This window comes from Arabidopsis lyrata (assembly GCF_000004255.2).
Source record: "Arabidopsis lyrata subsp. lyrata unplaced genomic scaffold ARALYscaffold_1, whole genome shotgun sequence".
In the NCBI taxonomy this organism is placed as follows: domain Eukaryota; kingdom Viridiplantae; phylum Streptophyta; class Magnoliopsida; order Brassicales; family Brassicaceae; genus Arabidopsis; species Arabidopsis lyrata.
Window position 1 is genome coordinate 3507622 of NW_003302555.1, and position 25023 is coordinate 3532644.

The 25023-nt window shown below is 38.5% G+C and overlaps 9 protein-coding genes across 18 annotated transcripts; 2 read left to right on the top strand and 7 right to left on the bottom strand.

The window, feature by feature from the left end:
* The first annotated feature begins 1194 nt into the window (after positions 1-1194).
* On the top strand, positions 1195-1891 carry LOC9328551 (glycine, alanine and asparagine-rich protein). Its single transcript, XM_002889689.2, has one exon. It carries the CDS (start codon positions 1380-1382, stop codon positions 1809-1811), a length of 432 nt encoding a protein of 143 aa, XP_002889735.2. The 5' UTR covers positions 1195-1379; the 3' UTR covers positions 1812-1891.
* Positions 1892-2224: 333 nt separating this feature from the next.
* Positions 2225-3418, top strand: LOC9325800 (GTP-binding protein SAR1B). The gene is made up of 3 exons (XM_021012236.1): positions 2225-2489; positions 2581-2712; positions 2898-3418. The coding sequence occupies exons 1-3, from the start codon at positions 2361-2363 to the stop codon at positions 3216-3218; spliced, it is 582 nt and encodes a 193-aa protein (XP_020867895.1). The 5' UTR covers positions 2225-2360; the 3' UTR covers positions 3219-3418.
* LOC110224832 (pentatricopeptide repeat-containing protein At1g09190) lies at positions 3405-5131 on the bottom strand. Its single transcript, XM_021012232.1, has one exon. It carries the CDS (start codon positions 4995-4997, stop codon positions 3519-3521), a length of 1479 nt encoding a protein of 492 aa, XP_020867891.1. The 5' UTR covers positions 4998-5131; the 3' UTR covers positions 3405-3518.
* Positions 5132-5241: 110 nt separating this feature from the next.
* LOC9325801 (exopolyphosphatase) lies at positions 5242-8803 on the bottom strand. Of its 9 annotated transcripts, XR_002329317.1 has the most exons (10): positions 7605-8803; positions 7231-7383; positions 7010-7051; positions 6852-6932; positions 6651-6770; positions 6273-6386; positions 5950-6062; positions 5773-5834; positions 5678-5701; positions 5242-5496 (listed from the first exon to the last, which is right to left on the bottom strand). XR_002329317.1 is itself a non-coding variant. In XM_021012230.1 (7 exons), the coding sequence occupies exons 1-7, from the start codon at positions 8700-8702 to the stop codon at positions 6024-6026; spliced, it is 1647 nt and encodes a 548-aa protein (XP_020867889.1). In that variant the 5' UTR covers positions 8703-8803; the 3' UTR covers positions 5583-6023. The 9 variants fall into 9 exon arrangements, 1 of the variants encoding a protein (XP_020867889.1); XR_002329320.1 differs by lacking the exon at positions 5773-5834 and having other exon boundaries at positions 5678-5743; XR_002329318.1 differs by lacking the exon at positions 5678-5701.
* A 98-nt stretch (positions 8804-8901) lies between these two features.
* On the bottom strand, positions 8902-9613 carry LOC9328552 (histone H3.2). Its single transcript, XM_021012237.1, has one exon. It carries the CDS (start codon positions 9421-9423, stop codon positions 9013-9015), a length of 411 nt encoding a protein of 136 aa, XP_020867896.1. The 5' UTR covers positions 9424-9613; the 3' UTR covers positions 8902-9012.
* Positions 9614-10142: 529 nt separating this feature from the next.
* LOC9328553 (calreticulin-2) lies at positions 10143-13791 on the bottom strand. 2 transcript variants are annotated; one of them, XM_021012234.1, is made up of 13 exons: positions 13632-13790; positions 12863-12970; positions 12565-12757; positions 12215-12473; positions 11938-12042; positions 11762-11848; positions 11623-11680; positions 11102-11169; positions 10917-11012; positions 10782-10829; positions 10625-10654; positions 10426-10539; positions 10143-10357 (listed from the first exon to the last, which is right to left on the bottom strand). In XM_021012234.1, the coding sequence occupies exons 1-13, from the start codon at positions 13720-13722 to the stop codon at positions 10346-10348; spliced, it is 1269 nt and encodes a 422-aa protein (XP_020867893.1). In that variant the 5' UTR covers positions 13723-13790; the 3' UTR covers positions 10143-10345. The 2 variants fall into 2 exon arrangements, with proteins under 2 accessions (XP_020867893.1, XP_020867894.1); XM_021012235.1 differs by lacking the exon at positions 11938-12042 and having other exon boundaries at positions 13632-13791.
* An 840-nt stretch (positions 13792-14631) lies between these two features.
* Positions 14632-18264, bottom strand: LOC9328554 (calreticulin-2). The gene is made up of 13 exons (XM_002892446.2): positions 18084-18264; positions 17333-17440; positions 17005-17197; positions 16654-16912; positions 16370-16474; positions 16194-16280; positions 16054-16111; positions 15601-15668; positions 15415-15510; positions 15280-15327; positions 15127-15156; positions 14927-15043; positions 14632-14831 (listed from the first exon to the last, which is right to left on the bottom strand). Exons 1-13 carry the CDS (start codon positions 18175-18177, stop codon positions 14820-14822), a joined length of 1275 nt encoding a protein of 424 aa, XP_002892492.1. The 5' UTR covers positions 18178-18264; the 3' UTR covers positions 14632-14819.
* Positions 18265-19026: 762 nt separating this feature from the next.
* Positions 19027-20794, bottom strand: LOC9328555 (pentatricopeptide repeat-containing protein At1g09220, mitochondrial). Its single transcript, XM_021012231.1, has 2 exons — positions 19254-20794; positions 19027-19096 (listed from the first exon to the last, which is right to left on the bottom strand). The coding sequence occupies exon 1, from the start codon at positions 20772-20774 to the stop codon at positions 19257-19259; it is 1518 nt and encodes a 505-aa protein (XP_020867890.1). The 5' UTR covers positions 20775-20794; the 3' UTR covers positions 19027-19096; positions 19254-19256.
* Positions 20795-20805: 11 nt separating this feature from the next.
* LOC9328556 (U11/U12 small nuclear ribonucleoprotein 65 kDa protein) lies at positions 20806-24505 on the bottom strand. Its single transcript, XM_002892448.2, has 11 exons — positions 24176-24505; positions 23882-23953; positions 23551-23760; positions 23279-23360; positions 23012-23152; positions 22622-22771; positions 22369-22542; positions 21521-21608; positions 21330-21388; positions 21171-21236; positions 20806-21031 (listed from the first exon to the last, which is right to left on the bottom strand). The coding sequence occupies exons 1-11, from the start codon at positions 24361-24363 to the stop codon at positions 20945-20947; spliced, it is 1317 nt and encodes a 438-aa protein (XP_002892494.1). The 5' UTR covers positions 24364-24505; the 3' UTR covers positions 20806-20944.
* Between the last annotated feature and the right edge of the window lie 518 nt (positions 24506-25023).

Genomic DNA, 25023 nt, shown 5'->3' on the forward strand with positions numbered 1-25023 from the left:
GGGATCCCTAAATTCTATGAAGAAATACAGGCTTATTATGATGAAACTCATTTGGTTGGACAACTACCTTGTTTGTAGAACTAATTTTTCTTGCGTATAGAGGTGTTTTAAAAGCCAATATAAACATGATATCATGACTAGATGGTTTTATAACCAGATGAATAAAGGTCGGCATGAAAATTTATTTTTAGTTTTTCTTCAATATATATAATTTGGTCAACAAGAAATAAGATATATATTTAGAAATATAAACGAAAAAGAAGCTTTGCTATGATGATTGTAACCACATCTTTTGAAAGTGACCCTTTTAATTATCCAATTCATTGAAAATAAGATGTTTCAATTTCTTGTAGACTTTTTTTCAATAATATTCTATTTTTCTTTTCGTGATACATTTATTGAACATGATACCAACTCATTCAAAAATAAGTGGTTATATAATATTTTAATGCTGTTAGTATATATATATACACACACATAAGATATTGGAAAAAACAGACACGTATTTTCACGAAGTTATATGTTGCTATCGTATAATTCTTGGAAACTTGGATTTAATTAGTTTTAGCACCAGTTGGCAACCTGATGTAGATTATTGTAAAGTGATATGTGATGTAGATTATTGCGGTTCGTGAACGGAATGAGAAAAGAAAGATAGACATTGTAATAGGTTAGTTTACACACTTAGTTAAACGAAAACAATGGAAAGTAACTAACTAGACTCATTCAGAAATTAAACGAAATGAAACAAAAAATAGCGATCGTATTAGGTTAGTTTTGACACTTACTCAATGTTTATGTTTGTATTGATCGTGTCTAAAACAATTGTACGTGATCACAAAAAGAAAAAATGTACGTGATCACTACATGATGTGTATACAATTTGAAACAAACAAAAATACATAAAGATAGTTTTAGCCAGGCAAAAATGTTGGGCCTTTTCATACCTAGAAAAAGTTAGTTGGAGGCCTTTCCTTAGGAATTTTTAAAAATTTGATAAATGAGAGGCGTCGACACCTTACTAAAATAAACGTAAATATTTCGCTAAAATTGATCTTGTTATAAACTATGTAATCTTATTAACACATAAGAGAGTATATATATGAGTTTACACAGAAACACATCAAAGGAGATAAAATTTAATAGGCCTTGGGCCGGTTATGGAGTCCATCCATATGATTTATAACAGATCTATAGTAGTGGCATCCATTTCTTTTTTCTCAAGAAAATGAGATTAATTTAGACGTTGACCAGATGAAATTCGTATAAATTATAAATAGAGATCTATAATGAGTACTACACATAACCGCATTTTTTCCTCTAGTTAATTAGATAGTGATCAAACACATAAGATTAGTCTGGAGGAGATACACAAATTCATGAAACCAATGGCTCACGTATTACTACTGTTACTTGCGATTCATGCGCATATCCAAGCCGTTGTTTCAATCACAGCCGTCCATCTGAAACCTAACTCCATCTCAGGAACTACAACGTGTTGTGAGATAGATAACCCATTTTGGCGACGGGAGCTTCGAAGCAGCGGTGGTAGCGGCGGAGGAGGTCATGGTGGTGGAAGCAGTGGTCGAGGCGGAAACAGCGGTAAAGGCGGCAGTAGAGATGGAGGAGGTAGCGGTGGCGCTGGGAGTGGAAGATCTTCTAATAGTGGCGGCCATCGCAGCAGTGGTAGTAGCAATGGTGGCCATTCTGTAGGAAGCGGCGGTGACTGCTTGAAACACCGTGGTCTCACCGGTTCTACATTATTTCTCGTCTTTGTAACCTCTTTGATTATTTACACGTTGAAACAGTAATTACATGTTATTTTATTTTTGCTTCATAATTAAATATTGTATATACACTTTGATAATGTCTGATGACCAAAAAAAAAAAATTAAATCGTATGTGTTTGAATTAAATGTGGCTACCTTAACCTCGTCGGCTCATAAATAACTTGAGGAGGAAATAAACTCTCCTGGCCATTAAGTTTTTGCCACGTCGTATCAAGCCTTCACTTTCTTATTGGTTCTGTTAACCCAAAAAATCTTTAAAAGTCCAACAAAAACATCGCAACCGCGGATCGGACGGTTCATATTGATCGAATGACGTCAACGACAATGATGACTACCAATCACAAGATTCCACATCAATTCACTAGCTCCCTATCACCCACGTATTTTTTTTCTTTCCTTTTTTTAGGTATATATATATATATATATATAATAATGTTACGGCATAGTTATATATCTCCATCAACGAAACGAAACTTTGATTTTTGGTTCTTCATATCTCCCGATTCTGTTCTGGTGGTGTTTATTGTTTATCGTTTGTGGATTCTAATTAGATCTGAGGAAGACGACGTCATGTTTTTGTTTGATTGGTTCTATGGAATATTTGCCTCGTTAGGTTTGTGGCAGAAAGAAGCGAAGATCTTGTTTCTAGGCCTGGACAATGCCGGAAAAACTACTTTACTTCACATGCTAAAAGACGAGGTCAGCTTTATTACTTGTACGCTCTCTCTTCTACTGATATATATATATATATATATATATATATGTATTAATCTCGAATTTGGTGTTGCAGAGATTAGTTCAGCACCAGCCAACACAGCATCCCACGTCGGAGGAACTTAGCATTGGCAAAATCAAGTTCAAGGCCTTTGATTTGGGTGGCCATCAGATTGCTCGTCGGGTTTGGAAAGACTACTATGCCAAGGTTCTCATCATACTCCTAACTAGATTTTATGTTTTGTACAAATTGCAAAAAGAAAAAAAAATTGATAATCTCTTTGTTGATAGATATGGTGGAAATAGTTCATAATATTGATTTGCTTATACTGGAACCAAAATCAAAAGATTTGCTGACAGAAGAAACTCCTTTCTCTGTGTGTGTGTGTAAAGGTTGATGCTGTTGTCTACCTAGTGGATGCTTACGACAGGGAGAGATTTGTGGAGTCGAAAAGAGAGCTAGACGCTCTTTTATCAGATGAAGCCTTAGCAAATGTTCCCTGTCTTATTCTTGGCAACAAGATTGATATTCCTTATGCATCCTCAGAAGATGAGCTCAGGTATCACTTGGGTCTCACCAATTTCACTACCGGTAAAGGCAATGTGAGTCTTGAAAACTCTGGTGTTCGTCCCCTTGAGGTCTTCATGTGCAGCATCGTTCGCAAAATGGGTTATGGTGAAGGGTTTAAATGGCTATCTCAGTATATCAAGTAGACAGCATTGGTGATTGCTTCACGGTTTATGAATGAGACATCCAATTTTTCTATTTGAAAAGACATAAACTCTCTCTATTCTAGTTTTCTCTAAGTTTTAATAGTAGTAAGTCGTCTCCAAACTTGTTGTGCATTATACTATTGAAGTAGTTGTGTTTCTTTGTTGAATCAACCCGAACAAAATGGATTCTGTTCTAATCATTTCATTAGAAATTAATCAAACATCGATCTTCAGTGCCAGAAAGATATAAATATGCTAACAAATGATCTTGATTACCATATTTAGCAACAAGCCTGGCCTCTATTCACAAAACCAGCTACTTCTCAGACTGGAAACATCGCAAATGGTGCTTTGGCCAGTAGTCTTTCTAAGGCAATTCTTTTTCATCAACGTTCGTACCTTCTCCACATCTTGCCATCTCCCTTCCTCTGCATACAAATTAGATAACAACACATAATTCCCAGAATTCCCTGGCTCAATCTTCACTAACTCCATTGCTGCAAGTTCTGCTAGCTTTACATCTCCGTGGCTGCGACAAGCACTAAGTAGCGACCCCCACATTGCCGCATTTGCGTTGACGGGCATATTTCTGAGAAACTCAAATGCCTCTCTGATTCGCCCACTCCTACTCATTAAATCTACCATCGCCCCGTAATGCTCAGTTCTCGGCTCAAGTTTGAATCTTTCCATCATTAAACCAAACAATTCTTCTCCTCTCTCCACCTGACCTGTGTATGAGCAACATGCCAAAACCCCCAAAAATGTCGCTTCATTTGGAGCTACTTTCCCTTCCTCGATCATAGCATCAAACAAGTCTATCCCAGATTCTCCCTTTCCGTTCACGGCTGATCCCGATATCATTGTGTTCCATGAAACAACGTTTCTCCGCTGCATTTTTCTAAATATAGCCGTTGCTGCCTCTAAGTCGCCGCTTTTGCAGTAGAAATCTACCAAAGCGTTTCCCACGGTGATGAAATCTTTAATCAAACCATTGGATTCTGCGGTAGAATGAATCCATTTTCCGGTATCCAAAACTCCGAGAGATGCAGAGATTGGCAACATTGTAACCACAGTTGCCTCGTCTGGATCAAAACCTTGGTCAATCATTTCGCAGAAAAGCTCCAAAGCCTCACGATCTCTACCACATTTAGACAAGCTAGATATCATCGAATTCCACGACACAATGCTTCTTTCGCTCATCTGTTTGAAAAAACTAAGACCTCTTTGAACGTCTCCAGAATCACAGAACCCGCGAACCATAAGATTCCAGACGACCACGTTTCTTTCAGGCATTTCGTCGAACACTTTCTGGGCATCACCCATTCTCCCACCGGAGGTATACAGCTCCACCACCCCAATCCTTACTTTCCCAAGCCGGTGGAACCCAGTCCTAATAACCTCACCGTGAACGCATTTCCCAAACCGCAAATCAGAAAGTGACGAACAGGATTTGAGCAAAGGCGCGTAAGTATACTCGTCAGCCCAAATTCCGCGGCTTTTCATGGAAGAGAAGAAAGATAAAGATTCTAGAGGCGGACCGACGAGGGAGTAGCATTTGATGATGGCGTTGAAGACGAGAATGTTCGGGTTTTGGATATGAGAGAAGACGCGGGAGGCGTAATCAGAGTACGTGAGGGATCCGCAGATGGAGATAAAGTGGGCAAGAAGGAGATTGGAACCATGAAGGAAGTGACGGAGAAGATGGGCATGGATTTCGGGTAAACGGGTTCGAGTTCTGTGGCCGTGGAGAAGACGCAGCAGCTTACGCTCGACTTCCATTAAACCTCCTCTGCTCCTCTCTACCACTCTCGCTCAATTGTTGTTGCTTTGCGCCAATTTCAAACGCTATTGGTTTAAGTACCGGTTAAGTATCGGTTTAATACAACATTTGCTTACTGGTTAACTGCCGTTTAGCTACCACTCGACCATCTGGATTTGCTTATGTTCAAGTAAGTTGCTTATTGTATCCACTTCTAGTTATCCTGGGGTGTTTGTATTTTATACTAGGATTCAAAATGTCGTATCTTAAATTTTTATGATATACCAAACTTGTTTTTGTTGTAAATATTAGTTTTAGTATTCATTAAGAAACCCCCAAAATTCTGAAAATTAGAAATCTCAACGTTTTCAGATATTAAAACTTGTCATTGGTTGCTTCTTCACCATGGTAGTAGCATTTTTCAGATGAGAATCAAGGGCTTCACCCGCCCCGGCTTCATTCACTTGGTCCTGCAGCCATGTGTAGATGCCGTTGGTTCGCAGGCAACCATTTCAACATCTGCTTGAAAACCAAATGCACATCCAGTGGGAAAAGATAACATGGAGTCATATTTTGGCAAACAAAACTAAGTGGGAGAGGGAAACTTGTGGTAAGGGGTTTTGTGGACCCAAATAGTTAGACAATGACAAAATGTAATGATACAACAAGTCCGTCAGGGTTGGCTACGATGCTTAATTACCTCTTTTCATTAGACCAATTCATTCTGCGTACAATCATAGTTTTACCATCAGTTTCTGGTTTAAAACTGCAAGATCATGGATAACTAAAGATCACCTGACGTTTTTGACTTCATAAATTGGACAACGAAAAACTCCAGGAAAGAAACCAACAACTCTCTGTACCAAATGATGTAGAGGTTTAGTTCTACCGTGACAGGGGTATGGTTTATGATGGTTATGAGGTGTTAGATAGCATGCTTTTGATCTTTGATGCAGAGAATGTTTCTCATACCTGTGAGAGCTGCCTCAGTTTTGACATACCGATGATTCATTGAGCTTACATACCGTCTGATTCTCTGATGATTTTCAGGAAGGAAAAACAATCATCATTTCCTTTTTGTATAGCTGCTGAGTTCAAAGCAAACAGATACGAGAAAGTTACATATGGAAACTTTGGAGACATAAGCTGTTGAGGTAATGTTTCCACTGTTGTCTCTGTTACTGTTTCTAATCAATCATACATATTTTGCTGATAGGTGTCAGTTCATTGCAAGAATTCAAACATTTGATAATGAAAGAGAAACTGATCGAAGTTATTGGGTAATGAAAGTTTACCCTTTTAAAATGCTCAACTTCTTTCTCCAGTTGGGATTCATTAGAGTTTTTGTTTACTTGATCTTGATAACCAACTTCTACGGGTTCCTGGTGTTGTTTTTTTTCTTTCAGCACCTGCAATCAAACAAACAAAAATCCTAGTAAAGTGAAGAGATAAAGATTTAAGACAATGATGTTGGGTTGATTGGTTGAGATAGAAATATCCATTCTAGCCCCAGCAAGGAAATTAACTAACAAGTTCAAATTTTCACAAGAAAATATATAAACTAAGAGGTGATCAACAAACCGAGGTACAACAGGGTTGATTGTAGTGTTTGAAAAAATTATTCAATGGTTTTCGCAGTGTAGGAAGTAGAATGATTAAAAAGATGTACTTACGAGTTTGAAGGTCTCGGAAGATTCAAGAAATTCAACTTCTTGGAGATCCATATTCTCATTACGTTGAAGTATAACCGATAATCGTGTAATCAAACACAAAATTATGAATTTTCGCTTTGCCTGCAACAGACAACATAAGGATTACAACAACCACATCAACAAATTGATCCTGGTTTACTAAGCTGATATATGACACAATACCTCCTCAGTGAAGTCTTTAAGAGGTGCACGATCAAGCTTAGGAAACTTTTTTCTTTGGTATCTCACAAGCATAGCTATAAGCTGAAAATGATGGATAGTAATCAGAAAAACAGTAAATTCAAGGCAAGTGTTTCCTTCTAGAGGATTAAGTACCCTACCTCGATTTCCTCAGCAGTGTAGCTATGGAGATGATCCCCATTCTACGAAAGAAGAAATTATTAATAACAATGAGGACTAAACAAATACTGAAAACCTACAACAAAGTTTATAATAGAAACATAGAGTACTCTGGGTGATAAGCTTTTGTGAGTTGCTTTTCCAGCTTTGTAAAGAGCTGTGCTTATTGAATGGTATATTTGACAGTGTTGGATGAACTAACCTTGATGATATGATAAGACTGCTTATGATATCCCTTTTTCCCTATGATGATTCCGATATTGTGCAAGAAACAAGCAGCTTCGAGATACTCAAGCTCCTTATCGTCTAAGATAACCTTAAAATCATTGCACTTCCTCAAACCTACATAGATCTCCTGGAAAATAACTGTAGTATCAAACCTACTGAATTAAACAAAATGGCCAGATTCGGTTGTCCAGAGCTTGAAATGAAATCTGAAACCATTAGGCACTAGCGCACACATACAAAAAAAGAGAGATAAATATGACCAGAGCAATGCCTATTCAAAGGATATGACAAAAAGCTATAACCTTTATGAATATTTCACTATTAAGTTGCTCATGAAAAGTAATATACCTTGGCGATCTTGGCACAGTGTATCGCGTGAGTCATTCGCTTTTTACCATTGAATCGCGTGGCAAGCCGCATGACCGACCGCCACCTTGCATTGGCATTCAAATCATATGATCCATCAAAAGCTTTGGCCAGAGAATCAGCAATCACACCCTCTGCCAACGCATACTCTGAGACCTCCAAATCCTCTATACCAAGAGCCTTGAATATTTCCTCCAACAATACGGCCCCAGCAACAATGAACTCTGATCTTCTCTTGAAAAATCCCTCCCTCCGAATCAGCTCTTCGTCTCCTTCACTGCATAGCTTCGCTACAACGCTGCTCAGCTCTCTTGTGCCAAATCTCCAGTCCCTCTTATACCCTTCCAAATTGAATTCACACAAATCAGCTCCATAGCCACTGAAAACTGCATTCTCAATAGCTCTTATAGTTCCAGAAGATCCCACAACCATCTCAAAGCCATTGGATTCCTTCAATCTATCTGCTAACCTAGACTCATCAATCGCATGACGGATATAGTCTCTCATTTCCTTCAATCCAATACCACCATTTTTCATAAACATCTGTGTCAAATTCACATGACCTAGCTTCAAAGAAACAGCAAGCTTCACATCACCACACTTACCAACCACAAATTCAGTAGAACCACCTCCAATATCAACACACAACACTGATTTCTCAAACACGGGAAGAAACTGAAGCACGCCTAAATAAACTAACCTCGCTTCCTCTTCACCGGAAAGCACATCGACCTTAAGCCCAACATCCTCGAAAACCGCATCCACAAACTCTTTCTGATTCTCTGCTCGCCGTAATGCTTCCGTCGCGACGCATCGGATCCGGTCAACGGAGACGTTGTGTGAGAGAATCAAACTTTTGAATTTCCGTAGGGATTGAAGCGCGCGAGCCTGAGATTGAGACGAAATTGAGGTCGGAGATTCGCGAGACAACACCACTGGCTCTCTGAGTCTCTCGATCGGAACGAAAGATCTACCACAAGGATCAGCGTGGACTATAAGAAGCTTGAAAGAGTTTGTTCCCATATCAATGGAAGTGAAAAGCTGCGATGATAAAGGACTCGATTGCAAATTTGAGTTCATCGTCGATCGAATCTCTTCACAATTTGCTCCAATGCTGATTTTGTTATCTACCGAGTTAAACACAATTAAAAATTTCGATTAGGTAACTAAGTCAATAAAAAAAAAAAGTCTACATGCAAATTACACATAAACCCAATTTTATAAGAGACCCGATTTTGATAGAGCATCATAATTTTCTTTTAACAACTATGATAGAAGATAAGATAATTGATTAGAATTAATATTGAAACCCTTGGATTAAACTTGAAATTTTACATTCTTATCGTTCGTTCTAAAGAAACACAAAAGCCAGCCACCAGAATACTTAGATCTAAGCTCTTTCTCCTCTGATTCTTCTTGCGAGCTGGATGTCCTTGGGCATGATGGTGACTCTCTTGGCATGAATAGCGCAGAGATTGGTGTCTTCGAAGAGTCCGACGAGGTAAGCTTCAGCAGCTTCCTGGAGGGCGGCGACGGCACTGCTCTGGAAACGGAGATCGGTCTTGAAGTCCTGAGCGATCTCTCTCACAAGCCTCTGGAAAGGAAGTTTACGGATCAGAAGCTCAGTGCTCTTCTGGTACTTCCTGATTTCTCTTAGAGCTACGGTTCCGGGTCTGAATCTGTGAGGTTTCTTCACTCCTCCGGTGGCTGGAGCAGATTTCCTCGCCGCTTTTGTCGCCAATTGTTTCCTTGGAGCTTTACCTCCGGTTGATTTCCTAGCTGTCTGCTTGGTACGAGCCATTTCGAAAATTGTGATTAGAAACTGTTTGATTTTTGAGAGAAAGTTGAGATCTGATTTGTGATTTTGATTAGGCTGAGGAAGGGGATATTTATCGTCTGGGAATTACACAAGAAGCGGGAAAAAGTTTTCGCGTTTCTTCATTTAGCGGGACTGAATCTGAATCGTTCATCTGTGTTTAATCGACGGATATAAGAGGTTTATATCACGATCCGTGTGAAAACATAACTGACGTCGATAAGTTTATATCTACGGTTAGATTTCATTCTTTTCTGTTACTGATCCGCGTGAAGATGTGTAGACCAATAGCATAGCAATAAAGAAAGAATTAAAAACAATTTTATCTTTACCAAAAACATACACCAAGGCCCATTACCTAATTTGGCCTGCGTAATCTTTTTTTCTTTTTCTCAACCATGAGACATGAGTGATGATGGATGGTAACCAGATACATGGAATTTGGATATCTTTTTGTTGTACAAAAATTATAACTTCATCTTCTGAGATTGAATAAAAATATTGCTTCCCAAGGATGAACAAAAAGTATTCGTTATAATTTTTGTTTTATCCACATATCTAAGCTAATGCATTCCTAGTATTTAGTCAACTAGCGGGAAATTGGGTTATAGACGTGTCGGTCTGTATTGGCTGACATGAAGATAACGGGTTTCTCAAAAGAGTGGAGCAGTGAATTAATATACTAGTGTAGACTGAAACAAGACTAGAGAAAGAGATGCAACTGCAAAACTTCTTCATGTTCAAGTCTAAAAGGAGCATCCGACAGTCATTGTATCCCCATTTTAATTTTGCTAAAACTTGATTCTATCTCTCCGACAAACTACTACATGCTAAAATACTTCAAAAGAAAGGATTAAACAATAAAGACTCTGAAAACTTTGGTCTTCAAACCTTGAACGTCAATACCCTACAGCTCATCCTGCAAAACCAATTAGAAGAACAAAATTAAGGATGGTAAAATATTAATGTGACATTATGGTAACATACATGAGCGGTAGCGTCTTTCTCAGCAGTTTCCTCGCTAACTTCTGATTTGCTCTCCTCAGCCTTAGATTCAGAATCTGATTCATCTCCATCATCATCCTCTGGTTCCTCTTCAGCCTGGAAAATAGGTTACAGATATAATATTAGGACCTTGACAGAAACATAGAAGACTCTGAATCTTTTATCAATCACACGTGCTTACATCAGAATCTGCAGGTGCGTCCTTGGATTCCTGTATCAGCACAGAAAAAGAGGATGTCGTCTCAGATTATTTTTTCACTAAGTCAAATAATTTTGTTCGTCCAAACTACTTGTTTTGATAGCTAATTAGGGGAGATAATTGGTTGACAAAGAATTACCTCTTCCTCATTCTTCTTCTCAGCCTCATCAAAAGCTGCTTTTTCTGCCTGCAATGTGATATTAGATTGAATATTCTGATCAGTAACCAGAAACAAAGAGTTGTGTTAATGGAGATGTGTATACTAAACACGTACATCCTTGAGCTTTCCCCATGTTTCATCTGCCAACTTCTTGGCGTAGTCTGGGTCATCGCAGATCAAGACATTATCAAACAGCGATCCTGATTTCACCTGAAAGAGTGATAATTATTTTAGATGGGATTCATATGGCCAAGCAGATCTTGGAAGGCAAGAGGTCATATAATGACAAGATCTATCACCTGCCACAATTCGAGTCCAACATACTTCAGCTTGGGGAAGACATAGAGCTCTGGGTCATCCTTGAAGTCTGCGTGAATCAGTTTAAATTAGGCACAGTAGTTGTTGGATATTATGTCTTGGAGAGCTAATTTTAATGCACGTTTATGTAAACAAGAAAAACATACGAACAAGGAAGAAAAGTGTAGATTAAGGTAGCAAAAGATAAAAATGACTAAATGTGTCAAATTGGTGGTGACCTTGGGTTAAAGGATAGAGAAGACAAAAAAAATCAGATTGGTTACAAACATGTTTCTATTAAAATAGGTATACCAACTGGGTTTTAAACACACAGACACCCTTAACCATTTGAAAGCAAGACATTACTTCAGCATTAGAAATATAAACTGCAAGAGATTTCCAGACATACCAGAAACCATCAAACAATAATGAACAGAAGTAGAACCACAAATTACATGTATATAATGCAACAATAAAAATATGGACAAAGGAAAATAGAAAGGCACAGACAGTAGTAACTTACCAGGGTTGTCAATCACTGGAGCCTTCCACTTGCCCTTGTAGTTGGGGTTCTTGATTTGCTACAGATATAAATGACAACCTTGAGAGACGAAAAAAGTTGACCAGGTTATGTATACTTTTTGAGAGCGAGATTGACAAACCTTAGGCTTCCATTCACCCATGTACTCAGGATTGGGGATGGTCGGGGCAGTCCACTCACCATCTTCTTCATCATCCCAGTCCTCAGGCTAAGAGAAAAGACATAAAGAAAAATCAGCAAATTTGGAACACAGCAACAGATTTTATATTTTCCATCAATAAAAGATAAGGTAGGAACCTTCTTTGAGTCGGTGTCTGGGATCTCCTTTGGGATATCATCGTACCCGTCAGGTTTCTTGTCTTCAGGGTCAGCAATGTATTCTTGGTCGTCCCAATCCTCAGGCTGTAAAAAAAAACGGATCAATTTGTTATGGTATCACAGGTATAGTCAACAAATTCGAGCAGAGACTCGTATTTTCATGAGCTTTAGTCTGGTTGGTTCTAGTTCGCTCTATAAGTGATGTATAAGTGGTTGGTTCTTAGTTTAGTCTAGTTGTTCATAAGTTACTGAATACCTTCTTGGCGCTGGGGTCCTTGATCTTCTTGGGTGGGAGAAGATCCCAGTCAGAGTAAAGGCTACCCGTTTGCTTCTCAACATTGTCGATGAGAATGCTGTAAGTTGCATCTGGGCGGAGGATGAAGGTGTACACATGGGTAAGCTGATCAGTTTCACATGGAACATCCTTCTTGATCAGGTGGTTGGCTTCATTGTAGGTAAGGATAGCATGCACTTTCTTTGTGCTGTAGCCACAGATATCGGGACCAAACATGATACTGCGTGTAAACCAGATGGGTGTTATTTTTAAATATTGATGTCAATTGATAATGCTGAGATTATTAGAGTAAGATGAGATAAGAAATGTACCTGTATGGGGTGTCTCCACCAAATTTCTTCTGGTCAACATCACCACTGAGCAGCTTCATGTAGCCACCACCACAGTCAAGCTTTTGCTCGTGCTTGACTGAGAACTGGAAGACTAAGGTTTTGTCCTTGTTACTGAATTCAGGGAACTCAGCTGAAATGGCGTAGAATCTGTAGTCCTCACTAGTCTGGATACCTGCAAGAAAATGGTAATTGCAATCAACGCATTAGTAAAAACTTGGAATATGCCTGGAAACAATAAATCATGAGTCTGTAACTAGCTCTGAAGGCTGAAACATACCTTTATCGTTAGAGTCACCAGACCAATTTCCAGCAGTGTGTTTCCACTCCCCAGCAGTGTTATCATCCTTCTTCCACTCAGATTTAACCCATCTGCTTTCCCATCCATCTTTAGAAATGGAAATAACGAAGATAACAAATCAAGACAGACACCAGACAAGAAGAATCACAGGTTCATATATCAAGTCCAGAACTACAATACGTAATCAATCAAACACAAGATAAACGAATTCTTCAAACCAGATATTGGTTAGAGTAAAAATTCCTTGGTGTTGCAAGTCAGAAAAGTGGACTTAACAAACTCATGAACGCTTCATTGAACAAAATTTCTCCCACATAAGACCGCAAATTTACTGTTATATCAAAGAAGAAAACTGACAATGATTTAGAGTGAAACTAGTATACTAGTGTCGAACCCGCAAGGAATCATAACTTAATTATCATCTCAGAATTCATCATCGCTAAAACCATTTTCACGAAAAGATGGCGGCCATTTCCAGGATCTCCAATTAGAATTTCGAATTCATAAACCCCATACAAAACAAAATCAACAAATCCATAGATCAACAACCATCCTGATCAAACATTTGAAAATGATCTATCTGATGAAAACGAGGATACATAGGTAGCATGATCGAAAATGGATCTTAAACTCGTAGCAAAAATCCCATTAAAACTCAAATTGACGTAAACATCACAATTCAAAACACAAACAAACGCATCCATTGGAACCTAGAGTATAGAGATAGAGATGTAGAGAGAATAGATACCATCGAAGCGCTCTTCGAAGATAACTGCCGCGGAGGCGACGACGAGACCGATAAGAATCAGAGAGACGAGGCTAGTGATTAATTTCGCCATTGCTAAAAACTCAGATCGGAGCTTCTCCGAGATCGATCAGAAGATGATGTACAAGACCTGGAGTTTATATAGCACGAGGTGCTGCAAGTGAGCTTTTGCACTCATGGATTTTAGCCTTTTGCTACGTCGTATAAATCTGCAGCCACGTAATCCAATCAGTAACCGACACGTCAGGTACATTTGTCACTAGGAATGACATGGCGTTATGGTATTGGGTGAAACGGGAGAAAGATTGACACCTGTCAAATCTTCAGCTTAAGACTGGGCCTTGGCCGTTGGATTCCAACTGATTCTTCTTAATTTATTAAACTCTAATTGCGTGGGCCGAGGCATTTATGTGTGTATTTTGGGCCGATAATATTTATATTTGTGTTGATGGTTTTTCCTTTTTCGTGTGTAAAAGCGACTCAAAATCTGATTTCAATTTAAACGCATATAAGGAAACTTTATGCCATCTTTTTTTTTTTTTTTTTTTTTTTGGTTTAAACTTTATGCCATCTTGCATGTTCTTGTTGTTACTCATTGATCCATTTAGTCTCACGATTTTAGATTCTTGATCTCTTTGTATGATTTAAGGCATTTTTGTTACTGTAATCGCAATGAAAGAATCAGCTAATATGAAATTTCTGTTCAGCAGCCAACTGATGTGAAGACATTAGAGAGATTCCAAAACTTTGGGAATTTATGATCAAAACTCATTGAAGATTGGATTCTTGATTACAAGGATACTTATATGGTCCGCTTTGTTAGTTGTTAATGTCAAAAAGTTTATGGACTTGATGGTCTGCGTTGATTTAATGACAATGGACATAACGGAATTTTCAAAGGGTGGTGCAGTAAGTAATACACCACAATCTGATTTTTGGCGGACTTTGGCTTAACGGAGAACCAGTAGTAGAGAAAGAGACGCAACAGCAAAAATTCTCCATGATGTTTTTTTCAGTCTAAAATAAGCATCTGACGTTCATTGCATCCCTCTTTTAATTCTGCTAAAAATTGTTTCTATCTCCGACAAACTAGATGCTAAAGTACTTCAAAACAAAGGATAAAACAATAAAGACTCGAAACTTTGGTCTTCAATCTTCAAACTCCTTCACTTACAGCTCATCCTGCAAAACCAAATCATACAATGTAACCAACTAAGTTCAAACGAGAAGATTATGGATGAGTGCAAATATTTAAAGTGACATTATTATAAACATACATGAGCGGTGGCGTCTTTCTCGGCAGTTTCCTCGCTAACTTCTGATTTGCTCTCCTCATCTGTCTTAGATTCGGAATCGGAGTCATCTCCTTCATCATCCTCTGGTTCCTCTTCAGCCTGGAAAATAAATCACATACAGTATTAGGACCTTGACAGAAGCAAAGAAGAATCTTAAATCTTGATCAATCACAAGTGCTTACATCAGATTCCGCAGGTGCGTCCTTGGATTCCTGTATAATGACAGAAGAAAAAAAGATGTCGTCTCAGATTCAAAAGGATTTCACTTCCTATTTTAGAGAATATCATGAACTGTGATCGCTAATTAGGAGAGATGTTTGGTTGAAGAGTGTTACCTCTTCCTCCTTCTTCTTCTCAGCCTCATCGAAAGCTGCTTTCTCCGCCTGCAATGTGATATTAGATTAGATATTCTGATCAGTAACCAGAAACAAAGAGTTTTGTTAATGGAGATGTGCATACTAAACACATACATCCTTGAGCTTTCCCCATGTTTCCTCTGCCAACTTCTTGGCATAGTCTGGGTCATCGCAGATCAAGACATTGTCAAACAGAGATCCTGATTTCACCTGAAAGAGTGGTAATTATTTTAGATAGGAGTCATGTGGCCAAAGCAGATCTTGGAAGACAAGAGGTCATATAGTGACAAGATCTATTACCTGCCACAATTCGAGTCCAACATACTTCAGCTTGGGGAAGACATAGAGCTCTGGGTCATCCTTGAAGTCTGCGTGAATCAGTTTAAATTAGGCACAGTAATTGTTGAAAGAAAACAAAAACAGTATGTTTAGTATTACAGTCAAATCCATATGACCATGATATAAAAGTGTAAATCATCGTGAACAAAAGATATGGGTTTCTATTTTAATAGGTTAACCACTAAACACAGAAACACTTTCAACCTTTTTGAAGTAAGGTATTTCTTAAACATTTGAGTTTATAGGAACCCTTAGATAGCCATCTACTTAAGTCAAAAGAAAAAAAAATCTAAATTGGAAGAGATTTCTAGGCAAACTAGAAGCCATCAAACAACAACAAACAGAAATAGAAACACAAACTACATGTATGTTATGCAACATGAAAAAATATGGCCACAGAGCGTAGTAATTTACCAGGGTTATCAATCAATGGAGCCTTCCACTTGCCCTTGTAGTTGGGGTTCTTGATTTGCTACAGAAATTTATGATAACCTTGAGATGAAGATAACCGTTGACAAGGATTTAGATACTTTTTGAGAGCGAGATTGACAAACCTTAGGCTTCCATTCACCATTGTACTCAGGGTTGGGGATGGTTGGGGCAGTCCACTCACCATCTTCTTCATCATCCCAGTCCTCAGGCTAAGAGAAAAGACATAAAGAAAAATCAGCAAATATGGAACACAGCGAGAGATTTTAGATTTTCCATCAATTAAAGAAAAGGTAGGAACCTTCTTAGCGTCGGTGTCTGGGATCTCCTTTGGGATATCATCGTATCCGTCAGGTTTCTTGTCTTCAGGGTCAGCAATGTATTCTTGGTCGTCCCAGTCCTCAGGCTGTTTATAAAAAAGGGATCAATATGTATGATGGATGGTATCACAGGAATAATCAACCAATTCGATCAGAGACTCATATTTTCCTGAGCTTTAGTCTGGTTGGTTCTAGTTCGCTCTATAAGTGATGTATAAGTGGTTGGTTCTTAGTTTAGTCTGGTTGTTCATAAGTTACTGAATACCTTCTTGGCGCTGGGGTCCTTGATCTTCTTGGGTGGGAGAAGATCCCAGTCAGAGTAAAGGCTACCCGTTTGCTTCTCAACATTGTCGATGAGAATGCTGTAAGTTGCATCTGGGCGGAGGATGAAGGTGTACACATGGGTAAGCTGATCAGTTTCACATGGAACATCCTTCTTGATCAGGTGGTTGGCTTCATTGTAGGTAAGGATAGCATGCACTTTCTTTGTGCTGTAGCCACAGATATCGGGACCAAACATGATACTGCGTGTAAAACCAGACGGGTGTTATTTTAAAATATTAATGTCAATCAATAACGCTGAGATGATAAGAGTGAGATGACATAGGAAATGTACCTGTATGGGGTGTCTCCACCAAATTTCTTCTGGTCAACATCACCACTGAGCAGCTTCATGTAGCCACCACCACAGTCAAGCTTTTGCTCGTGCTTGACTGAGAATTGGAAGACTAAGGTTTTGTCCTTGTTACTGAATTCAGGGAACTCAGCTGAAATGGCGTAGAATCTGTAGTCCTCACTGGTCTGGATACCTGCAAGGCAATGGTAATTGCAAACAACGCATTAGTAAAAAACTAGGAATATGCCACAATAAATCATGATTCTATGACTAGCTTTTTTTAATTTTTGGACAGAGTCTATGACTAGCTCTGAAGGCTAAATCATACCTTTATCGTTAGAGTCACCAGACCAATTTCCCGCAGTGTGTTTCCACTCTCCAGCAGTGTTATCATCCTTCTTCCACTCAGATTTAACCCATCTGCTTTCCCATCCATCTTTAGAAATGGAAACAACAAAGGTAACAAACCAAGACAGACATCAGACAAGATGAATCACTATTTTATAAATCAAGTCCAGAAGAATAAGAGGGAATCCAACGCAAGAGACACGTTCAAACTAGATATTAGTAAGAGTAAATATTCTTTACTATTTCAAATGAGAAAAAATCGACTAAACAAACTCATGAGTGTGCTTCATTGAACAAAGGATCCTACCTAAGACCGCAAATGATACGACCATTCCCCTGATGCCTAAGACTAACAATGATTTCATCTATGGATTCAATTGAAACTACCATCTCAGCGTTTATCACAGTTAAATTATTGCTCTAGTGATCTCCGAAACATCTCGACGAAGAGTATTCTTCACCAAAAGCCGGCGACGATTTCCTAGGATCTACAATTATAATTTCGAATTCATAAACCCAATAAACAACAAAATCAACAATTCAAAGATCCACAATAATCCTGGTCCAACATTTGAAAATGATCTATCCGATGCATGATCGAAAGCAGATCTTTAAACTCGCAGCATTATCACATTAAAACTCAAATGAATTAAGAGATCCGGAGCTAAACAGAAACAAACGCATCACCAGGAACCTAAAGGTGTAGAGATAGAGATGTAGAAAGTGAATACCATCAAAGCGCTCCTCGAAGATAACAGCCGCGGAGGCGATCGCGACGAGACCGATAAGAATCAGAGAGACGATGCTAGTGACTAATTTCGCCATTGCTAAAAACTCAGATCGGAGCTTCCCCGAGATCAGATGATGATGAAGTGTAAGATCTCGAGTTTATATATACCGGCGAGGAGCTTGCAAGTGAGCTTTGCTCTCATGGAATTTATTTTAGCCTTTTTTGCTACGTCGTGTAAATCTGCAGCCCGTAATCCAATCAGTAACTGACACGTCAGATACATTTGTCATTAGGTATGACATGGCGTTATGGTATTGGATGAAACGGCGACACAAGGGCTTGGAATAATAAACCTTAATCCAAAGATTTAACACGTGGAAAGATATTAGCGGTTGGTGCGGTGATATTAACAAAAAAGAAGTGTGCTTCTCGTGGAGAGAGTATAGTAAACAAAAGAAGCAGATCTCTCGGGAGTTTTTCGTAAAAACATCACTTGGTTTGTTGGATTTAACGTGATCTCAGCCGTTGGATTCCAACTGATTTTTCCAATCTAGAAATTTCTAAAAGCGTGGGCCGAGGAACATTGATATCTGTATATGTTGGGCCGATAACTTTTATATTTTGCGTTGATGGTTTTTTCGTGTGAAGATTAGCGTAAAAGCTACTCAAAATCTTCTGACTTGGATTGTTATTTGATGATGACACCCATTGAAGCAAACTTTTGAAATTGGTCTTGAATAAGTTTGCGTGTTGCTTCACGTTTTCTATATAATCCAAGCTGAAACCCATTCAGAACAGAAAAAAAAACTTTGGGAGTTTATGATCAAAAACATTGAAGATCGAAGTCTATGTTAATTCTAAATGTCAAGTATTGTTGGTTATATATAATGTTCGAAAGCACTTATCAAACCAAGCAACTCCATCCCATTAGATTTGCACTTTCATTTGCAAGCAACCCCATCCCATTGAATTCAACTTCTTCGCTCTTTAGTCAACCATCAACATCTACAATTACTGAAACCGAAAATCTTAGCTAATGCTGTTGTCGTTGTTTATGATCAAAACATTGAAGATCAGAATAGAGCTGCCAAAACTTTGATCAGAACAGAGCTCCCAAAACTTTGGGAGTTTATGATCAAAACATTGAAGATTGGAGTACAAGGATTATTACATGCTATGTTACTTGTGAATGTCCTGGAAGTTTAGCTACTCCTCTAACATCCATCAGTTTCCGAAATCTCTGGGCATCTGAAAATCTTCCATTACCACAGAAGATGTTGGACATAAGCACATAGTCTCCTCCATGGCTTCTCTCCAATTCCATTAGCTTCCTAGTAACCCTCTCAGCCATTTCAGCATCATCATATACATTACAAGCTCCAAGCAGCATTCTCCAAACCACGGCCTTTTGATCTATTGGAATCTCCAAAGCAATTTTCTCTGCTTCTTCTAGTCTTCCTTTTCTTCTCAGCATATCTACTAGACATCCATAGTGCTTCACATCCGGTGTGATCTTGTACTTGTTTACCATCTTGTTGAAAAACTTTAGAAACTCTTCTTCTGCTAAACCTCCATGGCTACAAGCGTTCAAAACACTGATCATAGTTACTCTGTTGGGCTTCAATCCTAATCTTTCCATGTCTTTGAACATATTGACCGCTTCTTTGCCCATTCCGTGCATTGCAAACGCTGAGATCATCGTTGTCCACGATACAAGATTCTTCCTTCCGTTTGGAATCTCGATGAAAAACTTGAACGCGCTTTGAATACACCCACATTTTGCATAAGCGTCGATGAGAGAGTTAGTCACACGGATATCACATGGAACAAACCCTCTTTTCCCAACATAAGCATGAACTGATCCGCACATCTTTAGGTCTCCCAAGTTCCAAACAGCTGGGAGAATGGCGAGAATGGTTATCTCGTTCGGCTTTATTGCATCGCAAGCAACCATTCTTGAAAACAGAAGTGTAGCTTCCTTGGGTTTATTAACTCGTGCATACCCATCAATGATAGTGGTCCAAGACACTACCGTCCGATTCAGCATCTTCTCCAAAAAGCAAAGAGCTTTTTCAAAATCTCCCAAATTAGTCAGGCCAGTGATCATCACATTCCATGTTACCGGATTTCTCTCAGGCATTTCATCAAACACTTTGTAAGCATCAATCATGTTTCCACCAACAAGATACATACCAACCAAAGCTGTCTGCACGTAGACATGAAATTCGAAACCCAGTTTTAGAGTCAACCCATGGAGTCCAATTCCCAGTAGTAAAGATGGGAACCGCGGATTCGAACTCGCTTTCAGGAGAAAGAGGTAAGTGAAACTATCAAAAGGAGGCAACAGTCTCTTGCTGTGATCAGACAAGAAATGGAGTCGTTGGAGTTGGTCGTAGAGAAAGTAAGCCCGAAGAGGCGTTTCGCCAAGTGAATAGCATCGAAGCAGAGCATTGAATAGCAAAAGTTTCCCAGAATTTTGCTTCTGATGAAGGAGAAGAAGCCCAGAAGTAGTGAAGTGGGAATGGAGCTGGTGGATGATTCTAGGGTTTGATTCATATTTTTGCAGAAGAGAATGAAGGTGTTGAATCGAGAAGATGTTACCACCAGAAACCAAAGTCGAATAAGAACAAGAATGCTTGATTATGGTGTAAGAGCGTAGAGCGCTGGTTCTACGTGAAGAAAACAAGAACATAATTGTTTGAACACAAATCTAGCAAGAAATTATTAACTGCTCGTTAATATTAGGCAGCGATATTTTATTGACTTTAATCTGCGAGTCAAGAGTTACACAATGATGATGATGATACACAAAAAGAATTTGCAGATAATCCTCAAAAACCTTTAATGTTATATATATCATCATCATTCGTTTGGCTTGGCTGCTCCAGGATTCCTGCCAAACTGGATTATCATTGGTTTTCCTTTGAACACAAAACCATTTACAAGATTCTGCAAAATCACAATGAACACATCAGTCACACTTTTGTCTTGTCTTCAGGCACAAAATGAATGCTTGTCAATGATATTTTATTCTTCACAGTATTCAGGCATTTATGCAGAACAAGAAGGTGTTGTTAAGGATGATTACCAGAGCACGATGTGCGACTTCAACTGATGGAAATGTCAAAAAGGCTTGCCCTCTCATCCTTCCTTCCTGTAGTATTATTTGATTCACACATCCAATCATAGTCATAAACAAAAAGATTGATAATAATTAAAGGGAAATTTAAGGTTACAGATGCAACACCTGCATTAGCCTCACACCAAGACTTGTTTTGGCTGCTTCTATGCTTTCAAATTGCGACCCTACATGAATGCTACTATTTAGCAATGAACTGATTTCTCAAAAAGCAAGGTGTAGTAAGCAGGTAAAGACTTGTAAATTAACGACTCTAGATTGTAAAAGATTTTGATTTGACTTGCAGAGCTACTTCTTACCAAATATGTAATAGAAATCATCAATAACAACGTCTTTGGCAAGGTTTTTGATATACAGCACAAGCGACGGATTCCCAGCTGTGTAGTTCTGCACACAATAAAAACAAAAAAAGCATTTTCTCTCAGTGAATATTTTTTCAGAGATGACACTCTACATTTGGAATTAGAACATGAAGTAGGAAAACAGTCATGAAAGAGCTGCATTACTAGCAGTAAATATCTTTTCATGCAAAGAGAGAATCGCTAGTAACAAGCCATGTTCTAAAAATCGGCCGCCTAGCCGCCTAGGCGGTCGCCTAGGCGCTAATCGGAGGAGCACCGCGGCGATTTTGTCCAAATCGGTGAGAAAAATCGGAGATCCGATTTTTTGCCCGCCTGGACCGCCTAGGCGGCCGCCTAGCCCAATTTTTTTTTTTTTTTTTTTTTTTTTTTTTTTTCATCTAAAATTCAAAACGTCCTACTTATGTTCGTAATTTGTATAAAAATCATAAATTTGAAATTAAAATCTTGTTTTCATGTGTTTAATACAATTTTAAAAACAATATTATATAAATTACTTAATTATAATGGATTAATATGTTTTTAAAATATTAAATAGCCCTAAAACTAATCCCCGATTAATCCCCGTGTAATCCCCGATTTTCTTGCTAGGCGCTAGGCGCACCCTCACCGCCCGACTAGCGCCTAGCGATTTTTTGAACACGGGTAACAAGTATGCATAGCCAGAGCCAAAGTACATTTTGCATACCCAAAGCAAAGGCTGGAATTGATAATTAGGCTCACATAATTCATTAGAAACGTTCTACTCAATACAAACATATTATGTAACTTAATCCTAGTATCCATACCTTGAACATAGGGAGTGAAAGAATTTCTTGTGGAGGTAACCTTCCTTTCTCCAACTCCTCTAAACTCGCAAAGGGTTTCAAATTTGAATCTTCTTCTTTGGGCTCGTCTGCAGGGTCTTCATTCTCACTTTCCTCTTTATATTCGTCTTGAGGAGCTTTTGGGATAATCTTGATCTACCAGCATAGACTTACAAATATCAGCACAACTACACAGCATATTATCTTTGAAAGGTAAGTATGGATAATAGGATACCTGCATAACATGTTTATTCTTTCTTATTCGAGGGATCTCTTTTGGGGTCAAAGACGAAGGTTTCACTCCAACAGTTTCATTGTCCATACCAGGACCAACAAGAGTTTCATGTCTAGCACGCTTCCTTCCTGATTTTGCTGTACCTGTATCCTAAACGTAATACCATCACAATTCTTACCCAAGTACTCAGTACTAATGAATATAAAGAGTAGAGAAAATACGAATAAATTCTATGCCTCGATTATCACATAAGTTTACTAAAAAAAAAAAAAGAAGAGAACAAAGCAAGATGACAACTATGATATGTAAATCTAAGCAACCATCAGGAGCTTAGCATGAAGCCATTTTAGTAATATCATAAAATGCAGAGAATGGCATGACGAGTCATACCTCATCAGATTCCATCTCTGACTCGCTACTAGATTGATGCTCCAACTCAGTTGGTTGGGGGCCTCCTTTAGGTAGAGGTGGTGTGGGCAGGGCCAGGCGAAAAGGAGGTGGAAGGTTCATTTTGTTCATCAGATGTAGCACCTACGATCAAAAGGTCTAAAATTACATTTCTAGTTTTTTCTGCGCTCCATGAAAGTTGATTTCTGCAGATTACAAATGAAAAGACACCTCTATCCACCGGTCATAAACAGTGACAGTAGAGCTAACCTGGGTGTATAACGGTGGGACAGCGATAAGGGCATTAGTAATGTTGGCTAATATATTTGCATCGGGTGGCGGGTAAGCGTATCTGCAAAATGAACCCGAACAAACATAGAAACACCTGAAGTCGACAAAATGTTTAAAGAATCGTGTTGTGTTGTCACATTGTGTTTTAGAAGGATGAGGAGATAAACATACAGACACATACCTAATGTTTTTTGAATAAGTGATAAGAAATGGAACAAATTTTTTAAAAAAGTATGAGCAGTAAAACTTACTGCAGGTGAGGAGGAAATGGATAGTTAATGCCGAGTTTTGGAGCTATCGGTTCGCCAGAAAGCATCTGCCCAGATTTTGAATCATTGTTGGTGCTAACTGTAGAGAAAGGATTCCCCTTGGTCACAGATTCTTCGATTTGTCGAGACTTCTTGTTCTCGTTAGGTTTATTGGCTCTCTGTACTTGTAGAACCTTGCCAAGAAACCTTAGCCTACACAACCATCAAACCATAAAACAGCTCAATAATTGGCTTCATTGTCAAGAAACAAAAAGAGTCTGAGAAGATTAATTCCAGCATATTAATTGAAGATGAGTAAATCCGAAACCGGTACCCATTTAACTGACGATGTGCTTGAGAAGCAAAAGCTTCATTCTTGAAATCCACAAAAGCAGCGTTTCTCAATCTGTGGCAAATATTATCTGTCAAGTTAGATAATTACACATTATTCAATCTCTTCTTCACACCTTGTACCCTAAACATTACAAGAAATATACCCTTCAAAAGCCTTATGAACAAAAACTAACTACGAATTTTCAGTGTCCAATGTCTTCTACAGAAATCTAGAACCTTCTAATTCATATGAATTTCCAAGTAAATAGAAAGGAAAAGGTTGCTGGAAATATACTTTCCACCGGAGCAAGGACGAACAGCAGAAGCTCCGTACTGAGAAAAGAGCCGAGAGACGATATCATGAGGAATTCCATCAGGAAGATGCCGAACCAAAAGAGTTACCCCAAAAGGCTCTGTAACCTGAGATTCAAATTGCGTCGCCGGGAGATTCACGGCCGGCTCCGATGTCGCATGTGCAGCCATTAGAGCTCGAAAACCCAAACTCAGAACGATGACAGGTTCTTTTCAATAAAATTGAATTGTGCGATTAAACCGGACTAGATTTTGGAGTCAGTCATCGAACCAGACAAACCAACAGGGAGAATTGAATCAAACCGGGACGACGTTTTGTTTTAAAGTTTATGGGCTTTTCCACACATGTGGCCCATTAAAATGTTTTTTTTTTTTTCCTCAGATTAAAATGTTTTTTACTATTAACAGACCTGTCTCTTTTGCTTTAGCAACAATTTTTTATAAATCTTGAGAAAATATATTATTATTTTGTGGTGATAAATACATTTAACAATACAAAAAAAAACATCAATAAATAGATGTTAATGTAGCCTGAGGAAATAAATTTATTTTGAAAAAAGAAGAAGAATAAACTGTGAGATGGACAATGCAATTCAATAAGAAGATAGATCTAGTTGATAGTGAAGTGAACATGACTATAACATGTTACTTGACCAAGTATACTTTCTTTCATCCGTTTCTAAACATTAACATTGACAATTTTTTGTAAGTTTTCGTACAATTATCAAACTGAAACTTCAATTTTTGGAAATATTAAGAATATGTCCATTTCACTGGAAGATAATATCTTTTTTAGCGTGTGTCTTCCACACACTTTTTATGGCTCTCCTT